Source organism: Prionailurus bengalensis, chromosome D2 (assembly GCF_016509475.1).
Source record: "Prionailurus bengalensis isolate Pbe53 chromosome D2, Fcat_Pben_1.1_paternal_pri, whole genome shotgun sequence".
Classification (NCBI taxonomy): Eukaryota; Metazoa; Chordata; class Mammalia; order Carnivora; family Felidae; genus Prionailurus; species Prionailurus bengalensis.
In genome coordinates, this window is record NC_057351.1 from 79218275 (window position 1) to 79244218 (window position 25944).

The 25944-nt window shown below is 48.7% G+C and overlaps 1 protein-coding gene across 4 annotated transcripts in view; it reads right to left on the reverse strand.

The window, feature by feature from the left end:
- The window catches only part of CPXM2 (carboxypeptidase X, M14 family member 2), a 140288-nt gene that overhangs the window by 72992 nt on the left and 41352 nt on the right, over window positions 1-25944 (reverse strand). For 3 of the 4 annotated variants that reach the window (XM_043597795.1, XM_043597792.1, XM_043597794.1), the window contains one exon: window positions 13342-13481. In XM_043597795.1, the coding sequence (XP_043453730.1) occupies window positions 13342-13481 (140 nt within the window). Of the gene's footprint in view, window positions 1-7493; window positions 7605-13341; window positions 13482-25944 lie in introns of those variants that run through there. The other variant, XM_043597796.1, reaches the window with a different exon arrangement.

Here is a 25944-nt window from a genome sequence, read left to right on the forward strand (position 1 = left end):
AGCCCCTCTGAATGCTCGTGCCTGGATGTACTCAAAGCTGGGAAAGCAAGAAAATCTTCCCTCACTTGGAAGATTCGATACCGAAAATCAACAAAGACTGCTCACACAGGGGCGCCTGGGTGGCGCAGTCGGTTAAGCGTCCGACTTCAGCCAGGTCACGATCTCGCGGTCCGGGAGTTCGAGCCCCGTGTCGGGCTCTGGGCTGATGATGGCTCGGAGCCTGGAGCCTGTTTCCGATTCTGTGTCTCCCTCTCTCTCTGCCCCTCCCCCGTTCATGCTCTGTCTCTCTCTCTGTCCCAAAAATAAATAAACGTTGAAAAAAAAAATTAAAAAAAAAAAAAAGACTGCTCACACAGAGGAAACTTTAACCTAATGCCACATATGAATATTGACGCAAAAATCCTAAATAAAATAGTTGTAAACCACACCATTCGCATCTGCTTAAAAGACATGAGATTCTCAGGTATAAATCTGATAAAACACGTACTGAACGTGCAAGCGTAAAAAAAAAAAACCATAAAACACTGACAAAGGGAATCAAAGAAGTCTAATTAAATGAGAAAACATTCCCTGTTTGCGGACGAGAGGCTTTGGTAGAGCAAAGCTGCTCTCCAAGTTAATAGACAAGATTCACTACAATTCCTGTTGAATCCCATTTAGACTTTTTTATGGTATAAACAGTATTATTCTTGGGGCGCCTGGGTGGCGCAGTCGGTTAAGCGTCCGACTTCAGCCAGGTCACGATCTCGCGGTCCGGGAGTTCGAGCCCCGCGTCGGGCTCTGGGCTGATCGCTCGGAGCCTGGAGCCTGTTTCCGATTCTGTGTCTCCCTCTCTCTCTGCCCCTCCCCCGTTCATGCTCTGTCTCTCTCTGTCCCAAAAATAAATTTAAAAAAAAGTTGAAAAAAAAATTTTAAACAGTATTATTCTAAAATGATTATGGAAAGGCGAAGAAACTAGAATCGCTAAGACGATTCTGAAAAAGAATAAAGCAAGAGGAATCCATCTACCCTGTTCTAAGACATTGTACAGCTACAATACGATGGACGAGGAACAGACACACGGATCTGTGGAACAGAACAGAGAATCCAGAAATAAACCCACACAAATATGGCCAACGGACTTTGAACAAAGGCGCAAGAGGAATTTCATGGTGGAGGGGACAGTCTTTTCAACATTTGGCACAGAAGCAATTATGTGTCTATGTGCAGTTACACACAATGAGGTTTAATGAGATAGATCATTAAACCCCACAAAACCTAACACTTTATATAAGAATTAACTCAAAACGGGTCACAGATTTAAAGGTAAAACGTAACACTATGAAACTTCAGAAGATAATACATGAGTAAGTCTTTGGGGTCTAGAGCTTAGTAAAGAGATCTTCGACCTGACCTCAAAAGCACAATCCATAAAGGAAAAAAAACAAAAAAAATCAATAGCGTATACTTGGCTGAAATTAAAACCTTGCTCTCTGAGAGCTTAACATGAAGCCAGGGTGAAAGGATTAAAAAATAAGCTGCGGACTGGGAGAAAATATTCGCAAACCGTTGATCTGACGAAAGACATAGCTGGAATTTACAAAGCCCACGACAGACAGGAATTTAGAACGTCAAGCTGGAGGCCCTTCAGCTGGTATCTTAGTCCCCGTGGGCTGTTAGAACCAAACACCACGGACTGGGTGGCTTATAAATAACAGAGATTTATTACTCCCAGTTCTGGAAGCTGGGACGTCTGAGACCAGCCCCGGGTGCCAGTTGGTCACAGATTCTCCTTACACCCTCCCATGGAAGAAGGGGCTGGGGAGCTTGGTGGGGCCTCTTTTATAAGGGCACTAATCCCAAGCATGGAGGCTCCCCCTCATGACTTAATCGATTCCCAAGGGCTCCACCCACAAATACTATCACATCACATGTTAGGATTTAGCATATACATTTCGAGAGGCATACCAACATCCAGGCCGTAGCAGCTGGGGAAAGTATGGAAAAGAAATAATGCGGGGACATTATTTCTAGTGGCCACTGGAGAATGAGTCTGATCAGTTACACCTATGCCAAAACACAGTCCAAAATACAATGACTCCAAGATTTCAACGTAGAAATCGAAACCATAAACGTGCTCAAAGAAAACATGGGGGCAATCACGCACGTTCTCAGAAGGGCGATGCCTTTACAAGGAGGACATAAACCTTAAGACACTGATTATATTAACCACGTACAAATTCAAAGTTTTTGTACACCAGAGGGGGCCAAGTGACAAGGAAGGGAGTGACTGGGGACAACAGGAGTGGCTCAAATCACAGTCAAATAACTAGTTTTGGGAGGCCACAGGGTAAGATCCAAGGCACCCCCGGGGGGTCTACCACAGTGGGCCTTCACGACAATCGGCCTTGCCGGTCAGATTCTTCTCTCTTTCCACCTCACAAGAGAGAGAATCTCCCCACATCCTCACCAACAAGCACGACCCGCCCCAGCAAACAGCACTGGATATGGCAAATGAGTGAAGTCAGTCGGGAAAGGGACCATTAATAACCCACAACCCCAGCTGTAAGGAGCACTGAGTGTCGTCCACTTTCTCAGACAAGTAGAGAGAGCCCCGTGAAATCCCTTTTCAGTCAGAGAAGGAAGGGCCCAACAATCTCTCAGTTTTTAGGCCAATTTTCTGCTAGAACCGTGGGGGGGTGGGGGTGGGCTGTCCATCACCTCCTTGACAGAGCTTCGCAGGCTCAAATCCAAGCTGCGGCCAACCTATAACTCTGGGCAAGACCACCGCTCCCCCGAGGTCTAAACTTGTCTTTTGTAGCATCTTGAAAATAAAAGGGGGGGGGGGGGGGAAGCGTTGCCTTTTCTCTACAATAGGCATCTGTCTACTCCCAGGACTCAAGAACACAGACACGGCTTTCTTGTTCTCTCCCTCCTTCCGGAACCACAGTGACGCAGTTAAATGGTGTGCTACTGGGGGCGCCTGGGTGGCTCAGTCGGTGAAGTAACCAACTCTGACTCAGGTCATGATCTCGCGGTTCACGAGTTCGAGCCCTGTACTGGGCTCCGTGCCGACAGCTCAGAGCCTGGAGCCTGCTTCAGATTCTGTGTCTCCTTCGCTCTCTGCCCCTCCCCGACTCATGCTCTGTCTCTGTCTCTCTCTCTGTCTCTCAGAAATAAAACATTAAAAACATTTAAACGGTGTTATATGCTCAGCACAGACAAACGCTCGATGCTGAAAAATCAGCCCACTGATTTATTAGATTTTTTTCAGTTGGGACCAGTTACCATGGCCTTTTGCAAACGCAGAGCACAGGAGAGAGTGTTATAAACTTAGAAATAGTACCTAGTTTTCCATTACCTCCGGCAAAAAATGTCTACCAGGATGAGAGAGGGAAAATACCACTCTGGAGGCCAAGCCCAATCGAGTTGGGTAGAGGACGAGGCAGTTCCTAGCTAAGAAACTCCACGGCAGAAAACTGAAAGTAAAAAGAAAATATTTAAAGTCCTTTAAATCTGAGTCACTCAAGAGACCAGGAGAAAAAGGAACCAAAGAAATAGCTCACAAGAATCCTCAAAATTAGAAGATGGGCACCTGGGTGGCTCAGTCGGTTAAGCATCCAACTTCGGCTCAGGTCGTGATCTCGTGGTCTGTGAGTTCAAGCCCCACGTCGGGCTCTGTGCCGACAGCTCGGAGCCTGGAGCCTGCTTCGGATTCCGTGTCTCCCTCTCTCTCTGCCCCTCCCCTGCTCGTGTTCTGTCTCTCTCTGTCTCTCCGTTTCTGTCTCTGTCTCTCTCAGAAATAAAAATGTTGAAAATAATTTAAAAAAAAATTAGAAGAGAGTTGGCTTCCAACCCCGCTCCGCGAGAACGTGTGTCGAGCCCGGAGCTTCCTGGCCGGCTCTGCCTGGCACTGACCTCACGTCAGAGGGCAAAGCCGTGGGGTGGCCAGGCCCCATGAGGGCTTGCGGGGGCCCGAGAAACTTTTGCCTCCATGGGTGCTATTGGTTTTCCACTGCAGACTTAGCGGTTTCAGCTACGCCTTTAGTATCTTACGGCTCGGGAGGGCAGAATTTCTGAGATCAGGGTGTCGGGCAAGGGCCGGGTATCTCCTGGAGGCTCCAGGGAGGAATCTGTTCCCTTGCATTTCCAACTTGTAGAGGCCACCCCCACTCCCTGCTCGGGGCCCCTTCCTCCACCCGCAGAGCCAGCCCCAGCTGCTGCGCCACTCGCTGTGTCTTGTGCCTCCCCCTTCCGCTGTCAAGGACCACCGCATCTGCACCGGGCCCGCCCAGGCAACCCAGGGTCACGTCTCTATTTGCGGGTCAGCCGATCAGCAACCTCAAGTCCATGTGCAACCCTGAGGCCCGTGTGCCTGGGAACCTCGCACCTTCTCAGATTCTTGGGACTCGACGTAAACATCTGCACCGGCTACTCTCCTGCTGACCACAGGCCACTTGCTTCCTCCATAAAAACAATTTTCAAGCCATGTTTTTTTTGACTGCATTGGTACAGAGGTGAACACAGTAACATGATATATTTGAATGTCTTCTTTGACCTCAACGTTCCTTTCTTTTTTTTCCAGGTTGTACAAGAGGTCAAACACGTTCACGGGCCCCTAAAGGTCACAAGGCCCCTGGCACCGTGTCTGACAGGTAAGTGGGCCCTGGGTGTGGCCAGCAACGCCCTCTGGCCCCCGGCGTCCACAAGTGCTCAGAAGCACACAGGAGCCCATTCACGGGGCTTGAGGCCTCAGGGTGCAGGAGAAAATCGTGAGTAATAGCGGGGAGGAGGAGGGGGAGGGCAGAAAGCACAGGTATGTTCACGACGAGGCAGAGAGAGATAATCAAGCTGTGTGTGCTCTCCAAGCCTCAGTGTTCTCATCCACACAATGGGGACAAGAAAGGGACCCTCCCGGCAGGTACCGAGAGGCACCCAGTACGGTGATGCCAAGTGCTCTGCAGCCCCGGCACAGGGAAGCGATGTCATTTTATTTCAAGAAATTTCCTGCCGGCCAAATCCATTTCTACAAAATACAGACGTGTCAGAGGAGTATTTTCACAAAATGCCAGGCTCTGCTTAGCTGCAACGTGGCTGATCCAGTTCTAACGTCTTTCCTGGGTGCCCTCCGGGGACACGGGAGGTCCAAGCTATGAATGGCTAGGGGAGGGGGCTCCCAGGAAGGGGCAGTGAGATGTTGACTTCGTAAATAACAGCAGCCACGGCCCACTGTGCCTCCGCTGTGTCCCGAATGTGCCGGTCCATTCTGAGACCATCTGCGTCTCACTGAACATACACAACAAGCTGAGAGGGAGTTGTCACCTCTCCTTACAAGACCAGGAGGGTTGGAATCGCCAGGAGCCCACCTGGACCACCCACCCACCTACTCTGGGCTGGGGGTGGCCATCCAGCCTCTGGATGGGAGAGAATCAGGATGTGATCTGAGCAGTTTCGAATGATGCAGCAGGAGGGGCGGTCACTGAGACCTTCCCTCCGTTGGCTGGTACAACCTAGCACTTGGGGGCTCAGTGGCAAACAACAGCCAGGTCCTGCCTGCTGCCCGGGAGTGACATCAGTGCAAGTGACAACAAATAAATAGGTAATCAAATGAAGCCAAGTGGGGGCACAGAGCTACTGAGAGTGCGTTTCAAAAGAATGATCAGGAAAAAAAAAAAAGCCTCTGATGCAAGAGGGTTGAACTTTCAGACAGAGAGAATGGTACGTGCAAAGGCCCTGAGGCAGGAGCATGCTTGCTTCATCTGTGGAACAGAGGAGGCTCCTGCTAGGAGTGCAGTCAGACAGACAGTGCGAGCCAATCCACAAAGGCTGTGTGGGTCCAGGGGTAGAAGCATTATGTGAGCTAAGCAGGGGTGGGGCCCCCTCTACCAGGAAACAGATGAGAAAAAAGATGAGATGTACCCAACAGCCTTCTGGAGGGTTTCATGGGGGGGGGGGGTCACAGCTAGGGACCGAGGACCCCTGAGTAAAGCAGGGTGGAAGTTCCAGCCCCAGGAAGGAGCTCGAGAGTTGTTTCCATTTCAAAGCTGTTACCTTCCAAGAGCCTGTTTCTGAGTCATCGGCACCCAGAAAACCTAGTACGGCCATGCAACCGTTAAGTGAGAGTTGCGTTTGATTTCAAACAACCCTCCCTGCGTGGTGGAAACAGAACATGAAATGAAGAAATGATTGCATGCCAGGCCCTCTATCTGAACTTGTTGAGGTTTTCATTAAAACCCCTCCATCTCGTGCCAAACTCAGCAATTCAAAGACTGTCAGTTTCCAAAGAAGTTAGAAAGGTGTTCAGAAACTTGTGCCTTCCCAGCCCTCCCCCCCCCCAACCCCCGGAAGGTGCCAGACATTTCATGTGACCAGGAAGTGAGGAAGGAGGCCCGGTACCGCACATTCTGAAAACACACACTCTCTCTCCCCCAAGAAGCCAGGAGGTGATTGATGGAGGGCTGGCCAGCCTCCCCTCAAGCTCTGTGCCAGGGGCCGCCGGGTGCCCCTCCGCGCCCCTGGCCCCAGCCCCCTGTGCTGCGTCGCTCTGCACCCTGGTGGCCCGGACCCCAACCCCGGGGGACGAGGGAAGCATGAAGGCCGAGGTCGGTCCTCTGGGAGCAGAAAACAAGATGAACTGAAGATTAAGGGAGGGGCTGGGTGGACACTTCCCGCTGGGAGCCGGGGGGTCCAGCCGCTGGGCAGATCCCGGGCCAGGCAGGTGTTGGAGCTGTTCCCTCTCCACCCCCGTCTCCGGATGCACACCCTCCAGCGGCGTCTCTCCTTAGCTCTGCCTCTTCTCGCGCTCACTTTTGCTTCTCGCCAGACCCCACCATCTCCTCACCTCTCCTGAGCTCGGGTCCAGCACATCCCAGACATTCTCCCAACAGGGACGGCAGTGGGGGCCAGCCTGCAGGCTCGAGACTTCCAGACGCCCACTCGTCTCCGACCCCCGGCTCGCTCACACCGCCCCCTCCGACCCCTGGGCCCCAGCTGATCACCTCCACTGCCCCTGTGGACTTTTCAGATGACCAGTCTTCCCGGCCAAGCTCGCGTCCACTTCTGAAGCCTCATTTCCCCTAGTGGCTCCTTGAACTTGCTCTGAACTTCCAGGGAATCAGCCCTCTGCCTCTTCCCCCGCCAGCCCTGGCGCTGACCCTCACACCCCTCCTTCCAAATGCGCTCTGTGCCCTGCCAGCTCCCGAAATGCCCTGGTCCCTGCACCTCCTCCAGCGGCTCGGCCATCGACTCTATCGCCCCCTAGTGGAGAAAGTGCCAGCCGTGCCAGGTGGGACGGGTCCAAGCCTATGAGCTCCAGACACCCGCTGAGCCCTCTGAGGGCCCTCCCTGTCCTCTTGTGGCCAACCCCTAGAGCCGCCACACTCACTGTCTGCAGAGGACCCCGCCGATCTGCCCCACCGGCCACCAGCCCCTCCTGCGAACACAGCTCTTCCCAGGGCAGAAAGGGGGAACGGGCCTTTCCCTGGCCTTGCCTTCCTCCTGGGTTGGGCACCTACTTCAGCTGCTCCTCTCCTTCACCATCAGAACTGTCCAGAACCATCCGCGGAGGCCCACATTCAGAACCTTTGCTACAGCTTTCCACGGACAAACAGAAAGCCAGCCCCTTAGGCTGGGGCTGTGTCTCCACCTTCTTTGTGTCCTTGGTCACAAGCCTGGCTCCCAGCCTGGCTCTGTTCATCTGGCTCTGATTAGCCTGACTGCTGTTTAAAAATTCAGCCGCCCAGTCAAACCCTCCCAGCCGTCACCTTACAAACTCATCAGTCAGACTGCTACCTCACTTTGAGGACACAGTCACAGACTCTCCAGAGAATGAGAATCGTTTTGTTGGTTAAGCAAGTAAAACTTAAAACCTTCGGCTATTTTTAAACTGCCTGTATTTCGCCCATGTCGTTACAGCAGCTATCCACCTCCGGCAGAATAATTAACTTTCCAGCCATCACACTGGTTGTGATTGTAGCACCCATAGGTCTAATATACTTTCTGAGATTAGGGAAATTAAAGATTAGCTTTTTTAAAAAAATTTTTTAATGTATACTTATTTTTGAGACAGAGTGAGAGAATTCATGAGCAGGGGAGAGGCAGAGAGAGGGAGACACAGAATTTGAAGCAGGCTCCAGGCTCCGAGCTGTCAGCACAGAGCCCAACGCGGGGCTCGAACTCACAGACCGTGAGATCATGACCTGAGCCGAAGTCGGACGCTTAACCGACGGAGCCACCCAGGCGCCCCAAAGATTAGCTTTTATTAGTATGGAGACGCTTCACTAAATTGCAGGGTGGTGGAGAAGGATAATTTCTACTGGTGAAACATACAAATGATTCAGTATCATAAAAACAGTTATATTTTATTACTTTCAAATAGCCCAAATAATTTGAAAAATTATGAAACCGAGAATCACAGCTTTTCGTCCACCGGATTATGAACTGGTTGCAGACCACGACCTAAAGCCTTGCGACCTGCCATATCATCCTTCACATCTGTGTCATGCATCTGATAACAGCTCTCCCATCCCCCACCCCTCATCAACAGGCATGTTGTGGACGCCAGTGGACCCGTTCACATACGGGATTTTTCCACCAGACTGAAAGCTCCCTGCAGGCAGGCCACTTTCTGCTCACCTCATATCCCTAGTGCTTAGCACAGAATGCTCAAAACAGATGAATCCATGAACACACAAAGAGAATGTCAGAAACATATAAGATTATGGATGCTCACTTAAAAATACCAATCAAGAAGGTCCTCCCGATGGAAAGCATGAATAGCATTCTTAAGTATACACATATTGTAACTCCAAAGTGCTCCTATGTTATTTCAACAACCAGACAGAAGCCATTTCTAAACAGCAGGATCCATCTGGCCCCGACCTCAAGGAGTCTGCAACTCCTTGCCCTTCCATTTCTAAAACACTCCCAACCAAAATGTGATGGATGCTCTGAGATTAGGGGATGTTCTGCAGGCTCAACTAGAAAACTCAAGTTCTAATTCCAACGCTGCCTTTGTTTGTCTTGGTTTGAATTCCACATCTCCCGTCCACCCGGCCAGATTCAGGAAGTGGCCACGAGCCTTTCAAGAAGCTGGCCCAGTTGTAACCTGCACAGAAGCACCCTCGGGCTGTCCGGGATTCTTGCTGCCAGAGATACTTGGATGAAGGCATCCTCCAGGGCTGCTCCGACAAGGGGCGAGGGGAGGGCCAGGCAGGCACCGCTCCCCTCCACCCCCCCAGATTCACACAGAGCAGCCTCACCTCTCTCTATTTGCTAAATGTTTCTCTAGCTAAAAATAAAGCTTGAAAGCCACTCTCCTAAATAAAACCCAAAGAGGTGCGGAGGGAAGAAAGTAAAGTTTACCGAGCTCTTAGTATGTGCAGGGTGATTTTTTTTTTTAAGGTTTATTCATTTTTCAGAGACAGAGAGACAGAGCGTGAGCAGGGGAGGGGCGGAGAGAGAGGGAGACGGAATCCGAAGCAGGCTCCAGGCTCTGAGCTGTCAGCACAGAGCCCGACTCGGGGCCCGAACTCACAGACGGTGAGATCATGACCTGGGCTGAAGTCGGACGCTCACCAGACTGAGCTGCCCAGGCGCCCTGATGTGCAGGGTAATTTTAAAACAGCGTAACAATTTATCTGACTTCCATGCATCTTTATCAGTGGGAGAACAGGTCCCTTCTTTCAGGCAGCAGACTGAAGCTCGGAGAAGAGAAAATTCATAGCCGACAAGAGTCAAGAGCTGTGACGAGACTCCAAAGCCACCCTGTTGGGGGTGCCATCCTCTCTAGAAATCGTCACTCCTCAATCTCCCGCGTCCCCTTCCCTCTCCCTAGTCCCATTTCCAAACTTGCTCTCAGTCACTGACACTCCCAGATGAATGACCTCATTACTGTGCCCTGTGAACGAACCTTTGTCCATTTGTTACCTCCTAACAATATTCGTTCATTAAAAAATCATTACTCGAGCATCTAAGAGAAGCCTGGGACTGGGCACAATGACCAGGTATGACCTCTAGCATCCAGGTGCTTCCAGACTAGCAGGGAGAAACACAGAAGCCCGTAAAGAGAAATATTAAAAATGGCACCAGAGACGCCTGTGTTGGGAACAGTGTGCGGGGAGAGGGAAAAAGGGACACCTGCTGTCTTCTTCACTGTTCATATTTGATGGTTCCTCTTGCCGACATGTTTTCTGGTCATACTGGGACACATCCCAGTGCTTCCAGCATTATTCATTAACAAAACGAATGAGTTTCGGGGCGCCTGGGTGGCGCAGTTGGTTAAGCGTCTGACTTCAGCCAGGTCACGATCTCGCGGTCCGTGAGTTCGAGCCCCGCGTCGGGCTCTGGGCTGATGGCTCGGAGCCTGGAGCCTGTTTCCGATTCTGTGTCTCCCTCTCTCTCTGCCCCTCCCCCGTTCATGCTCTGTCTCTCTCTGTCCCAAAAATAAAATAAACGTTGAAAAAAAAATTAAAAAAAAAAAAACAAAAAAAAAACGAATGAGTTTCATTCATCCTCCTGGGGAGGAGGGGGCAAGCTTCAGACACCAGAACATATCTTTGTCCCACTTCTTCTTCAGTCTTTGGTGCAGACCATCCTGTTCTGGGTGGTAAGGCAAAGTGAAACCCATCGCATTTCTTTCCGTTGTCCTTGAAGAACAATTTGACTTGAAATACATTTAGACATTTAAAAAGAAAAAGACTCTTAAAAGCAATTCTATCCCTTGTCTTAGCCCTCTAAGATGTTCCCGTCCTAGGCTAAGCCAAAGAAAGATCTTGTTCTATGGCCGTTTCTTGTTCACCCCAAATGCTCTTGTGTCCTTGATGCGATGGAATGTGAGTGTTATTCCTATCCTGCTCTGTCCTTCCAATCCAATAATACATCAACTACAGGATTTCTAATGACAGCGGTTAGACAGGTTAATATCCAAGCATTAAGGTAAAATCCCTTCCCTGATCCCTATGCATAATCTCAGATCAGTCTTTCTCTCCAAGTTTCTGTTCCGAGTTGAGCCATTCAACATTCCCTTCCCCCAAATTCTCGCCTTTCAGAATCTGAGCAGTGAAAACAATTGTCATGGTAATAAGCTGATGACAGCCCAATGTGCCCCACAGAGCAAAAATCATCATTACCAGCATACACACAAGCACTGCTAAAAAGCAAAGCGGGGGGGGGGGGGGGGGAACAAAATGCGCTACACAAAACAGCACAAACACACGACCGACTGCTGTCAAAATGCACAGATTATCCCAGCTCTGGAAATGTGTTTGAAGGAAATAATTGGAAGGAAGAAAAAAGTATGAAAATTCTTTCTTGCAAAATGGTATGGGATACCAGAACACTGAGAAGGTGACAGAGGCAGGGCTGGGTAAATTACAGGCTGTGAAAATGATCATGGTGACGTCGGAGGAACAGTGGGGAAAAATGCTTGGATATGTTTTTAAGTTAAAATAACATAATTGCATATGTAGTAGGGTTACACATGTGTAAAAAAAAAAAAACTATGTCTAAGGGTGGTGGAATCGTGGGTAATGTTTTAAAACGATGCTAGATGTAATAATACCGTCTTTACAATAAAAAAAAAAAGCTCAGAGGGAAAACAGATGATGAGTCATTGCCTGATCATTGTCACCATGTAAGAAAGTCCCCTCTACAGTGACCATGACAGGCAGTTAAATGTGAGCACAGATGCCAGGCTCCCCTCTCTTATCCTGGTTTATTTATTCCTGTTGACCTTTCCGGGGATTAAAAATTAATCTAATCAACGAATTACAGACACCTTGTACGTGACCGCCAAGAGGTACCTAGCAAACACTGAAATGAAATCCGAGAGTGTGGTACAGACAGGGAAGTTGAAGCGGGTAGGGTGGGAGGGGTCTTAGCTGATGAGACCAGTTTCCTAATGTCACGGCGCGAGGCATTCGTGCCCTTGGCTTCTCAGTTGTAGGCGGATGTTAGAGGCACTTGAAAACTCTTGCTTGCATTCAGAAAGCACTCAAGATCCCGTGGACCCTGCTTTGCCCGGCCCAGCCCCCAGTCTCCGTGTGCCTGCTGTCTACACGGCTGGAGACACAGGACAGCCCCAGAGATGCAGCCCCGCTTTGGTCTCTACGACCAGCCCTGGGTTGAGGCAGGGACGTTGTTTCATATTTTCATTACCGTAGTAAAAATACATAACAAAATGGATCATTTCAACCGTTTTTTAAGTGTACAATTCAGGGGCATCGCTGTGCAACGGCCACCTCCATCCACCTCCAGAACTTTTCAGCACCCCAAACTGAAACTCAGTACCCACTTAGACAATAACACCCCGTTTCCCCTCCCCCAGACCCTGGCCTCCACCATCCCACTTCCGGCTCTGCGAAGCTGACTACTTAGGAATCTCGCGAAACCGCAATCACATTTGCCCTTTCGTGACTGGCTTATCCCACTTGGCATCACGTCCTCAAGATTCAGCCATGGTATAGCAGGTGTCAGAACGTCCTCTCTTTTCTGGGGCGCCTGGGTGGGTCAGTCAGTTAAGCGTCCGGCTTTGGCTCAGGTCATGATCTCACAGTTCCTGGGTTCCAGCCCCGCATCGGGCTCTGTGCTGACAGCTTGGAGCCTGGAGCCTCCTTCGGATTCGGTGTCTCCCTCTTGCTCTCTGTCCCTTCCCCACTAGTGCTCTCTCTCTGTCTTCCAAAAATAAACAGATGTTAAAAAAAAATTAAAAAAACAAAAAGAACGCCCTCCCTTTTTAGGGATGAGTAATATCCCACCGTATGTATGTACCACAGGACAGAGAGCCTACCTCTCTTGGGATCCCCATCAGATCAACTCGTTGTTGACCCAGCCTTGGGCCCAAGCTCAAATGGGCTCCATCTCGTCCTCAGGCCTCACCCCGGCTGCTCCTTCACGTCCACTGCTTCCCCAGTAGTTCCTCTATTTGGGAACCTCCCTAGGCTTCCAGTCCTTCTCAGACTCTGAAGGGTTCACGCCTTCTACTCCCAAACAGTGGCTTGGACCTGTTACCTATAACTCACTTCTTGTTCAGAGTTCCCACCTCGGGCTGTCAGGGTACGAATAACCCGTCACAGATCCAAGATGGCAGCCGCCTGCCTAAGCTGCACTGTTTTAACGATACCTTGGTCAACTCAGCGTAACCTGCTGGGTGGGTCCCTCCCTCTGTTCTTGTACGGGGGACAATGTCATTTCCAGAGATGCTTGTGTCCACAGCAAGCCCAGCATCCTGTCCACATTCTGATTTTCTTCCTTTCTCTTGCTTATCGTCAGGTACTTCTCTGCGTCTTCCTGTCTCTGTCCAAACCCTAGAATATTAGACCCAAGGCATGGAGTCTACAAAAGCACAGGCCCATCCACACTTACAGCCAAAGTGAGTTCCTTCCTTGAGTGATGACACCAGTGAATTTGGTCAGACGTCTAGCATCGACTTCAATCCACTGATGGAGGTCATTCCTTCCTGCACACCACGCCCCATCATAAAAATCATTTTCGTTAATACCTGCCTGGAAAGAAAGAGAGATGTTCTTCAGAAAGACCCAGAATCAATGAATATGTTCATGAGATTTGGGGGGGGGGGGGTTGATGGGCAGAAAAGAATGAGCAGGGGATAAAGAAACAAAAATACTATGCCCTGAACACTCCTTATTCTAAATCATAAAATGGGATTGCTTATTATTAACAAGTTGGAAATATTTCAATACGATACGTCCTCTTCTTGCCCAGTGTGGAAGAGGAAATTTAATGAGCTCGCCTATTACTCATGCACCCACCAGGCACAGACTGCCTCCTACGAACCAGCCTACACATGCCAGGTGCTGGGAATACAAAGGTGAATCGTCGCCTCCCAGAACCTCACCATCCAGGCAGGAAGAAAGACATGAAAACAGATGAATTAGAACACAATGGGGAATGTGTTATTTCAGGAAGCAGAGCAAACTGCTACAGCAGCATTTAAGGATAATGACTAACTTGGTCTGGTGGAGACCAGGATAGAGGTGATAACTGAGTTGGGTGTTGAAGGGTAAGTGTATCTAGTGAATGTGTATGCATTGGCATTTAAGCCACTTGATGCGTTGAGTTTTAGCTCCTATGGCTACCAAAGATTCTTTTCATCTGAATCTACAAGGTAGGTGACGTTTCTGCTCTGGAATTTCCCCCATATTATTACCATTTCAAGAGAGAATTCTCTGACAAGAAAGAAAGAAAGAAAGAAAGAAAGAAAGAAAGAAAGAAAGAAAGAAAGAAAGAAAGAAAGAAAGAAAAGGAAGGAATAGGGAGGGAGGGAAGGAAGGAAAAGGGAGGGAAGGAAGGAAGGAAACGAAATAGAACATCTGAACTAAGTGAGGCTTCCTAATTTACTAAGACCCTTTCAATATGAACCCCATGGCTTTTTCTATAGCTATTACACAAATATGTACTCAGATGAGAAAAAAAGTCTAAATGGGATTTAAAAGATAGGCCAGCCCATCTTTCCCATCGGAGCACTTTTCAGCCCGAATTCCGGGGCAGCTTACTTCTAATGGGCATCAGTGATGTGAAACTCACAGTCCAGCTACAGCACAGGAACAACGTGGCCAAGGGGTCCGCAAGTGGAACCCTACCATCACTGCGCTGGCTAACATCGGTCTCGTATCAGGAGCGAACCACATGTGTGCACTCTCACCCCCTCCTCAAACAATCCTGAAAGAGCTTTGAGGGCAAATGTCAGAATACTCGCCTCTCGTGGCCTCCCCAAAGCACCACGATCTCAAATGAAGGTGAACGGAAACACCCATCAGTCCACGCTCTCCAGAAACCCAAGCTCTCAATCAACCGGCACCTCGGGGCTGATGGCATATGGGGCGTTTGTGCCAAGGACCTGGAGGTGCCGCCACGTTCTGCCTTCCAGAACCCCAGGGAACGGCTAAATCTTGCAAGTGTGTGTTATGCGCTTCGGCCGGCCTTGCTGAAGTCACAGGGTGTGAATGTCTGAAGCTCTCCTTTCCCAGAGGTGCTAGCCAACCAGGGGGCCACCGCCCCAGGAAACGTAATGAGCTCCCCTATAATGGGGCTCTCAGGACACAGTCCCCCCACTTCTTCACTCAAGGCAGGTATCCTGTCTAGACCGAGACCTGGAGCACGTCAATACCTACAATACTGCCATGTAGCTTCCTTCAGGAAACCGTAACACTTAGTTGGTATCGGGCTCCTCTCTTCTCGTAAACAGCCCACGAGACTGGCGTTGATTTCATTTCCTTTTTTTTTTTTAATGTTTATTCATTTTTGAGAGACACAGCATGAGCAGGGAGGGACAGAGAGAGGGAGAGGGAGACACAGAATCCGAAACAAGCTCCAGGCTCTGAGCTGTCAGAGCCCGACACGGGGCTCGAACTCACGGACCGCGAGATCATGACCTGAGCTGAAGTCGGACGCTCTACTGACTGAGCCACCCAGGCGCCCCTGATTTCATTTCTCCACATTCACCTTCACTGTGTCTCTACTACCTGGCCCGGGGGACGGGAATGTAAAGGGGGAAGACATGTGCAGCCCTGCCCTCTTGGTGCTCAGAACGGGCAGACGGGCTGAAGTCCACACACGCGGCTCGCGTTCTGGTCCTGGCATCTCCAAGCCAACCACCGCACAAAGTGCGGGTGAGGGGCTCGTGCTCTAAAGTCCCCCTGCCGGGTGGGAATCCCAGCTCTGCCATTTGCACCCTGTATACACCCCAGCAATGCGCCTAAAAGCCCCGTGCCTCAGTTTCCCCATCTGCTACAACGGGAGCAATTATCCTTACTCCCTGAGGGTGCCGACGGTGATTACAAGAGGCCCTGGCATGCCGTGTGGGCTTGATAAATGTTACCTCACATAAGGGAGCCCTCAACAAATGTCATCAGTACAAAGCAAGGACTGTCTGGCACATTACGGAAATACGGGTGCTTTACGAATCGCTTCACACTTTGTGAAATTACGAGGAATTACAACGCTCTTCTGGGCACTTGCGGTCACACTTTCTACACCGTCGAACGTCCCGAATAGGGTCAGAAAATCTGAAGAAAGAGAAGACTCAGAGTCTGAGGTTCTCAAAAGGAATCCACGTTGCCACTGCCCCCCCCCCCCCCCCCCGCCCAGGGGTTTTTGGCAATGTCTGCGACTATTTTTGGCTGTCACCACTGGGAGAGGTGGGAGCCACTGATGACTAATGGACAGAGGCCAGGGATGCCGCTGACCACCCTGCAATGCGCAAGACAGCCCCCGCCACAAAGAAGCGCCTCGGCCCAAATGTCACTGGTGCCAAGACAGGGGACACCCGGTCGTGGGCTGAGCGGACAAGAACAGAGCTGCTACGGAACCTGGGATTTTCACCCCGAGAGAATCACGGAAATTTGGGGGAGCTCTCCCTGCGCTATCCGACCAAAGCCTACTTGGCAGATAGTTGGCATTCGATTTTAGGCTCCTGGCTTTGCCAGCCTGGATATTCTGCCTCTGCTGCTGATCTCAGTTCTTCCTGAGCATACCGGACAGTCCGCTAAATGCAGTAACGGTGTCAGGGGACTGGAGGGCCCTTTCTGACTCGCTGACTCATACGGAAGTGACAGCCCCCTCTGCAAAGTCGATGACGAATTTATGAAGCAAGCTCCTGGCAGAATTCAGCGAGAGAGGAGGTGCCAGCCCGAGAAGCGTCACCAAAACACAGCACAGCGCAACCCGGGATATCAGCATGAGGTCAGAGAAACCACCAGAAGGCTATATTCGTCCTTTTCTGTTTAAAAACGCAAGAAAGGGATGTCCGGGTGGCTCAGTCGGTTGAGCGTCTGACTTCAGCCCAGGTCATGATCTCGTGCTCGTGGGTTCAAGCCCCACGTCGGGCTCTGTGCTGACAGCTCGGAGCCTGGAGCCTGGATTCCGTGTCTCCCTCTCTCTCTGCCCCTCCCCCCACTTGCCTTCTGCCTCTCTTTGTCTCTCAAAAAATAAAATAAAATGTTAAAAAAAATTTTTTTTAGGGGCGCCTGGGTGGCGCAGTCGGCTAAGCGTCCGACTTCAGCCAGGTCACGATCTCGCAGGTCTGTGAGTTCGAGCCCCGCGTCAGGCTCTGGGCTGATGGCTCAGAGCCTGGAGCCTGTTTCCGATTCTGTGTCTCCCTCTCTCTCTGCCACTTCCCCGTTCATGCTCTGTCTCTCTCTGTCCCAAAAATAAATAAACGTTGAAAAAAAAAATTTTTTTTTAGATAAAAATGCAGGCAATCCCTCATAAATTTTGGAGGCATTTCTATCAGAAGTTGTTGAAATAAAAAGTGGGTTTCCTTAAAGTATAAGCTAGTCTTGAAAACACCATTAAGATGGAATGATAATTTGTACTACAGGGCCAAATAAGTTAAGAACTAATGTAATTTTCTCTAGGCAATTAGGTCATACACGTCATTTATTTACCTTAAAAAAAAAAAACCACCATTGCATCTAATAGACTAAGTTTTGCTTACGATGAATGTCAACATTATTAAATCCGTATCAAAGAGAAAACCTGATATCACCCATTTAAGATCCAATGGGAATTTTCTGTTTCAAGATGATAGAAATGTGGATTTTATTGTGTTCTTTTCTCAAAAGTTCCCCCAAGGAAAACAAGATAAAGACAAGCTTGATCTCTGACAAAATGAGAAGACATTTATAATCTCCTAATTACAATATATGAAGACGGAAATCAGATGTAAGAATCCTGAAATGACTTAGCAAGACAGGGAGATGTGAGCTTACAAGGGGAACACCCGTGAGAACCAAGCCACCCAGGACTTTAAAAAGCTCAGAATCTAGACTCCTAAGTAGCTCGGAAGGTGAGGCAGGGCTGAAAATGGAGAACTGATTCAAAATATGTATAAAAAAAATAGATTCCCACCTCCCCATTCCCATCCCACAGAAGATGTGAAATTTTTCTTTAAAGAAAGAAAAATAACCAACAACAATCCCAGAGGCTCTGAATTTGGAGATTCCAGACCAGAGGATGGCAGGTGTGATGTGATAAAAACAGAGAACTCAGTGGCTATCAGCAGACTGAAGAGTGAGACGCCCCAGCTCCCCTCCCGCCTCGGCTCTAGGACACAAGGCAGCCTGGCTTAGACCAAACAAAAGTTAAATAAACTAAAAATATAATGGAGAACAGAAGAAAATCTCAAAGAAATTGTAATGAATATCCCTTGAAACAGAAGATCTTGCTTGCATAAAACAAAAGAGGGATATTCTTAGAGTGGAAAAAGCATTGTCCTAGGTCAAGCGCTCGCCACGTGAAAATTCCAGTAACAATGGGCAATAAGAGAAACTAAAAAGAGCAGAGAAAGAAATTACAAATACTCTAAGTTAATAATGTCCCAGACCTGTAAGCTTTAAGTCTCCAAAACACTAAGAATCTAGTATAATGAAGAAGCCCCGCACCAAGGCGTATCTTGGTAAAACTTCAAAATATCGCAAATGAAAAGAAGATCCAAGAAGCGTCCCAAGAGGAAACAAAAAAGGGAACTACATAAAACAAAGCCAAAGGAATCAGAAAGGTACCAGAATTCTCAGTAGCAACATCTGACGTTCGAAGAATGGGGCGGGGGGGGGGGGGGGGGGGGGGCGGGATGAAGACGTCAAAATTCCGGAGAAACAGATTTTTCACCCTAGAATTTTACATTCGGCCAAACTAGCGCTCACTGGTGATGGTAAAATAAAGACATTTCCAGATTCACACATCCTCAAGAAATTCTCATGTACCAATTGCATAAAGCTGTAAAATGAATGTGCTCCACAACGATGAGGCAGAAAACCAAAAAGAGGATACAAGATCCAGAAATCAAGGATGCTAACACAGGAGAGCATTCTCAGAATGATGGAGCAGGCAGTCCCAGGAGAGCTGCTGTATAAAGACTGGAAAGAACCCCATTCAGAACACAGCAGGTCAGGGCACCTGGGTGGTTCGGTCGGTTAAGCGTCCGACTTCAGCTCAGGTCACGATCTCGCGGTCCGTGAGTTCGAGCCCCGCGTCGGGCTCTGGGCTGATGGCTCGGAGCCTGGAGCCTGCTTCTGATTCTGTGTCTCCCTCTCTCTCTGCCCCTTCCCTGCTCATACTCTGTCTCTCTCTCGAAAACAAATAAACATTAAAAAAAAGAACACATGGGGCGCCTGGGTGGCGCAGTCGGTTAAGCGTCCGACTTCAGCCAGGTCACGATCTCGCGGTCTGTGAGTTTGAGCCCCGCATCAGGCTCTGGGCTGATGGCTCAGAGCCTGGAGCCTGTTTCTGATTCTGTGTCTCCCTCTCTCTCTGCCCCTCCCCCGTTCATGCTCTGTGTCTCTCTGTCCCAAAAATAAATAAACGTTGAAAAAAAAAAAATTAAAAAAAAAAAAAAGAACACAGTAAGTCAAGGCTTCTGGAGGAAATGTCTTACAGAAATATAAAAAACAACTATGAGACTAAAAAATCATTGAACAAGGCTTGACCTTATAGAAAATTATATCAAAGGATATTTTATAGACCCAGACCTATTGCAGGGCATGGGAGATGTTTCAAAAAATAAAAGCAGATCTAGAAAAAACAAAAGGTTGTCAAGAAATGATACAAAGTGCATGATCTCCTGGCTCAAAACTACCCTATTTCTTGGCTCGGTAGTAAGCACTATTTACACAGTCGTAATAATCAAAACCTTGAATGTAGGTTTACCCAAAACTTGAGATCTAATTTTACTGAAAGGATTAGAGAGGTTAAGGTAAAGAGATAATAAAAACGAGCTGAAATTTTCATTTTTCAATAATATGAATTCAGACTATACACTTAAAAATGTACAAACCAGTACATATCAATTTGTGTGTAATACTTAGAAAAAAAGACTTAAATTCCCAAAGAAACAATGAAAAGGAGTTTGGAGGAGTTGCCTTGTTCATAGCGTGGGACGCATTAGGAGGTGGGTGGGGGTGGGTGCACTGGCAAGGCACCTTCCTTTTGGTTTTCTTTTTTTTAGTTTTATTGAAGAGTAATTGACAAATATAATTGTATGTATTTAATATATTTATATTTAATATATTACATAAATATATCAGACATAAATATCTTCTCTATTTAAAGGGTACAATGTACTGGAGTGCCTGGGTGGCTCAGTGGGTTGAGCATCCAACTCTTGATCTCATGGTCATGGGATCTAGCACTGAGTTGGGCTCCAAGGAGCCTGCTTGGGATTTTCTGTCTCTCTCTCTCTCTCCACCCCTCTCCCCCACTCATGCACTCTCTCTCTCTCTCTCTCTCTCTCTCTCTAAAATAAAAAAAATAATAATAATGATAAAGTGTAGGGGCGCCTGGGTGGCTCAGTCAGTTAAGTGTCCGACTTCAGCTCTGGTCATGATCTCACACTTCGTGAGTCAGAGCCCCGCATCGAGCTCTGTGCTGACAGCTCAGAGCCTGGAGCTCGCTTCGGATTCTGTGTCTCCTCCTCTCCCTGCCCCTCACCTGCTCATGCTCTGTCTCTCTCTGTCTCTTGATAATAAATAAACATTAATAAAAAAAATTTTTTTAAAGCAAAGGGAAAGGCATACATGAATATAGAGGGTGACTGGTGTAAAGCCTGCTTGGTTGACTCTTTCACTTTCCAGGTGTCTACAGAACTCCTACTACATGCTAGGCATTATGAAAAGCACCCTGCCCTACGGTATATGTAGAAAACGGTGAATCTCAAAATCACTATGCTGTTCTGAAGTCACTGATCTGCACTGTAATTCATAATCATGGGCTGCCTCTTTACAGAAACATCTGGAAGCAAATGAAAAAGTTATATCCAAGTGAATCTAACTATTGTAGCAATTCCAGGATAATTGACTTACAGCTGCCACTGTGCAGACATAACAGGGCTATTTGGACAAAAATAGAATAATGTGATAGTTATTTTAAAATATCTCTCAGCAGAGCCAAAGCATACGAGACTCTTAAAAACTGAGAACAAACTGAGGGTTGATGGGGGGGGTGGGGAGGGAGGGAAGGTGATGGGCATTGAAGAGGGCATCTTTTGGGATGGGCACTGGGTGTTGTATGGCTCCGTGCTGAGCGTGGAGACTGCTTGGAGTTCCCTCACTCCCTCTCTCTTTCTGCCCCTCCCCTGTTTGCACAGGGGCGCGCTCTCTCTCTCCCTCTCTCTCTCAAAATAAATAGGGGTGTCTGGGCGGCTCAGTCAGTTGAGCATCCAACTTCAGCTCAGGTCATGATCTCATGGTTCGTGGGTTTGAGCCCCGCATCAGGCTTTCTGCTGTCAGCAGGGAGCCCACTTTGAATCCTGTGTCCCCCTATCTCTCTGCGCCTCCCCTGCATGTGCTCTGTGTCTCTTTCACTCTCTCAAAAATTGACATTAAAGAAATCTTTCATCAAAAAAGAAACTTTAATAAATAAATAACAATAAATAAAACCCCAAAACCATGTCTTAAGGAGTTCCTTGCACCGGCCCAGGAAAACAATAACTCTCTAGTGTTTGAAATTAAAAACATTTTGAAATAAAATCGACTAACTACATGGTAAGTTGCGTATTAATTGTTAAAAAAGAAAAAAAAAGGAAAGACAGGGAAAGGAGTGTACTAATTGAAAAAGAGTACAGGATTTCCACACCCACATTCTAATTCAATTCTACTAAAACCTGGGAAACGTTCTGGTCACTATAATCGCCCATCAACGGAATAACTAGTTTTAATTCTCAAACGAGGATTTATTCACCCATCGGCGATCCACATAAAGACAGACCGTGTGCTCCAACCAGCTGAGGGGACGGCACAGCAGCAACTGCCTGTGGGGTCCCATGTGGGCTAAGTTCAAGTCCTGGCTCTACAGCTCGTGATCTGGATACCACCATTAGGATAGAATTTACCCAATAGGAGCACATAGCGAGGACTGCACAAATCTGCTGGGAAGTGTCACAGTGCCTGGCACGCGGCACTTACTCCACAGAGGGAGCCACCGTGGGTACAAGCATGACTCACTTTGTTTTGGGTGGGTTTCTGCTGACACCTGTGGTTGAATTCGCTTAAACAGGAAACCTAAGGGGCGCCTGGGTGGCTCAGTCGGTGAAGCGTCCGACTTTAGCTCAGGTCACGATCTCGCGGTCCGTGAGTTCAAGCCCCGCATCAGGCTCTGAGCTGACAGCCCTACTTGGGATTCTCTCTCTCTCTCTCTCTCTCTCTCTCTCTCTCTCTCTGCATAGACACGCATACATGTACACATTCTGCCTGTCTCTGTCTCTCTCTTAAAATAAATAAAGTTAAAAAAATAAAAAATAAATAAATTTTATACAGATGAAACTCACCATAACTACTCTCCCTTGTGCCTGGCTTCTTTTGCTCCATAGGATATCTGTGAGAATTAATTCACGTTATTGCAAATAGCAATAACATACTCTTTTTCACTGTTGCATAGTATTCCATCACGCACACATAGAATGACTTATTCATTGTATGTTGATGGACACGGGGGTTGTTATCATGAATAATGATGCTCTGAACCCACCTGTACCTGTCTTACCATGTGCATATGAATGCATGTCTATTAGGCATAAGACTGAATTTCTTAGGTGAGCAGGTAGGAGAATGCTGAGCTTTAGCAGATACCCCAAAAAGATTTCCGAAGCTCTGCCGTTTTATATTTTCAGCACTGTGTAAAATTGTCTATTGCTCCACATCTTTGGCCATACTTGATACTGTCCCTTTTCTTTAAAGCCATTCTGGTGCCCATGTGTCATATCTCATGGTGGTTTTAATTTGTATTTACTCAGGGACTAATTTGTATTTACTCAGGCCTGTTCTTCGGTTCACCGGCCATGACGTTGCTCTGTAACTATAGCTCAGCTCCAGCCACACGGTTCTTGCTTCAGCCTCTCAAATAGGTCACATTCCCTATAACCACAGGGCCTTTGCACACACCATTCCCTTCAACCTGGAACCCTCTTCTTCCCCTTCTGCCCACCCTGTGTCTGATAACCTCTCCACTGTCCATCCTGCTTCAAATCTTAGCCCACGTACCCATCCCCAGGAAAGTCTCCTCCATCCGCAGTCTGAGACAGGTTTACGAAGCGCAGGGAACCACGGTGGTATGGGTTATGACGTCCTCCAAAAAGATATGTGCAAGTCCTAGCCCCTGAAAGTTCAGAGTGTGACCTGATTCGGGAATAGGGTCGTTGCAGATGAAATGAGTTAAGTGAATATGAGGTCAGGCTGGAGTCAGGTGGGCTCTAAAGCCGATGACTGGTGTCCTTACAAGAAGGAGAAATTGGGACACAGAGGGAAGATGGCGTAGGGGCACACGGGAGGCCACCGTGTGACCCTGGAGGCGGAAACTCAAGTGGTGCAGCTATAAGGCCAGGAACACCATGGGATGCCCGGGCTACCAGAAGCCGGGGAAGCAAAGAAGGAGTCTTGCCTGGTCCCCAGGGGTTCTGGAGGGAGAACAGGCCTGCTAACCCCTCGAATGCAGACTTGCAGCCTCGAGAACTGGAGAGAATAGATCCTCGTTGCGGTAAACCACCCAGTCTGTGCTGTGTTTACCGTCGCCCAAGGAAGCTAATACACGGTGCTTCCTTGTGAGTACTCATCAAAGGCTATTTTGGGGCTTCTGCTGGTGATAGATCTCTTTAATGGCTTCGTTTCCCCATTAGATGATCGGAGTTATAGGCCAAAACACACTGGCGGCATCCCTGTCTCCTCTTGGTCTCTCTCACACCCCTCATCCAGGCGCCTTCCACCCTCACCCGAAAATCCTGCTTTCAAACTGTCCAAAATACCTCCGCTTCTCACCGCCTCCGCTACTCCTGTCACAGCCCAGCCAGTGCCATCTCTTGTCTGGGGAGCTGGAGTCACACCCCGACAGGCCTCCCGCTTCCACGCTGCTCCCCGAAGTCAACGCACAACTGGGTCAGTCCTTCGCAGAAATCACAGCATGTCACTCCTGCACCCAAAACACCTGCCACGGCTCTCCCGGTTGACTTAAGGACAAAAGCCAAAGCCAAAGTCCTCCCAGTGTTATTTCTGGGCCTGCACCTCCTCCCCTGCGTGGTCACTCTGCTCCAGCCACACCAGCCTTCTGCTGCTCCTTGGTGGTTGCGCACACAGTCACCGCAGGACATTTGCACAAGCCATCCCCATCGCCCCGAATGCCGCTCCCACAGCTACCTGAGTCCCTGATGATCTCCTCCAAGCCCGCTCGGTCCAAACACCCCCACCTCAATGAAGCCAATCTTGCTCACCTTTAACTACAGTCCGCCCCCTCCCCAGAGCCTCCCTCCTGACCCCCGCTGCCAGCTATGTTTGTTTGGTTTTTCTTCTCTCTCCATAGCACTCACCAGCTTCGGACATATTAGAAAAGTTGTATTTTATTACATTTCTTGCTTTTCTGTGCCTCCCCCACTAGAATAGAAGCTTTCAAAAAAAAAATTTTAATGGTTTTTTTTTTAAATTGTTTTTAATGTTTATTTATTTTTGATAGAGAGACAGACTGTGAGAGGGAGGAGGGGCAGAGAGGCAGGAAGACACAGAATCCGAAGCAGGCTCCAGGCTCTGAGCTGTCAGCACAGAGCCCGACGCGGGGCTCGAACCCACGGACCGTGAGATCATGACCTGAGCCGAAGTCGGACGCCCAACTGACCGAGCCACCCAGGCGCCCCATAGAATAGAAGCTTTCAGACGGCAAGGATCTTTGTCTGTTTGGCCCCTGAAGTATCCCAAGCACCGAGACAAGCACATAGCAGATCGTCCCTGGATGTCTGCTGAAATATCAGGACTATTTCTAGTCTCACTCATCACTGCTACCCCAGGACTGGAAGTGGGTTTGTGTTAAGGAAACCAATCAATCAATCGATCGATAAAAGGGGCCCCAAGGTCTTCTCTTCTCCTCTCCCTGTCTCTCTCCTCCATCCCCTCCTCACACAGGCTTCTCCACCTAGTGCGGTCTGTTGTGCCCACGGAAGCCCTATCCAAAGTGACCAGCACACGTCCAGGAGACAGCCTGGCTGGGCTGCCCGTGGCGAAGCAGACAGCCCAGACGGCTGAATGGATGCGAGGCGCATGCCTGTGACTGCTGACACCCGTCAGGCTTCTCTGGGCCCTGCCAGGATGGGGCTGGAAGGTACTGGGGGACGCTCAAGCCAGCGGGCAGGGAGGTGAGTCACGAGACAGGATGCCAGCCAAGGCCAGAAGCTAGGGAACATACTGAACCTTCTTGTGGGTACCGGAGATACCAAAGGGCTAAAATGCAGCCAGAAACCTTGAATTTGAGTCTCAGCTCAGCACTGACTAGCTGTGGGGTCGGGAGCAGGTCGTTCGACCTCTGACTTCAATTTCCATATCTCTGAAACAGTTTCCCTTCGGCTATGTGGAAGAGGAAATGAAGTATTAATTTAATGAGATTTAATGAAACAGTAAAGAAAATTCACATAGCGAGTGGCATAGAATCCGCATCTGAACCAGAAAGCCCTGTGGTTTCTTAATAACCTGTGGTTCAGGGGCGCCTGGGGGGTGCAGCTGGTTGACCGTCCCACTCTGACTCAGGTCACGATCTCACAGTTTGTGGGTTCGAGGCCCGCATCGGGCTCACTGCTGTCAGGGCAGAGCCTGCTTTGGATCCTCTGTCCCCTTCTCTCTCTGCCCCTCCCCTGCTCTCACTCTCTCTCTCAAAAGTAAACATTTTTTTAAAAAATCTGACCTGCTTAAAAAAAAAAAAAATCTGTGGTTCACAGGCCAGGGAGCTTTTGCTACCTTGGGGCCCCTTCCTTTTGTCTTACTGTTTGCCCTTCTGCTCGTGTGTGCATGACGCAAGCTGCTGGAGAATATAGACAGCAATGCATTATCATCATTGTGATAAGTTCTCCTTTTCAATTTTCCAAGAGACTCGTGATTTAGAATATTTGGTTCTGTTATTCCCATAAAAATCCAAACATCCAAAATTCCAGCATTTTGGCATCCAAACACTGTCTCCCAGACTGTTTCTTAAAACCAGATACAG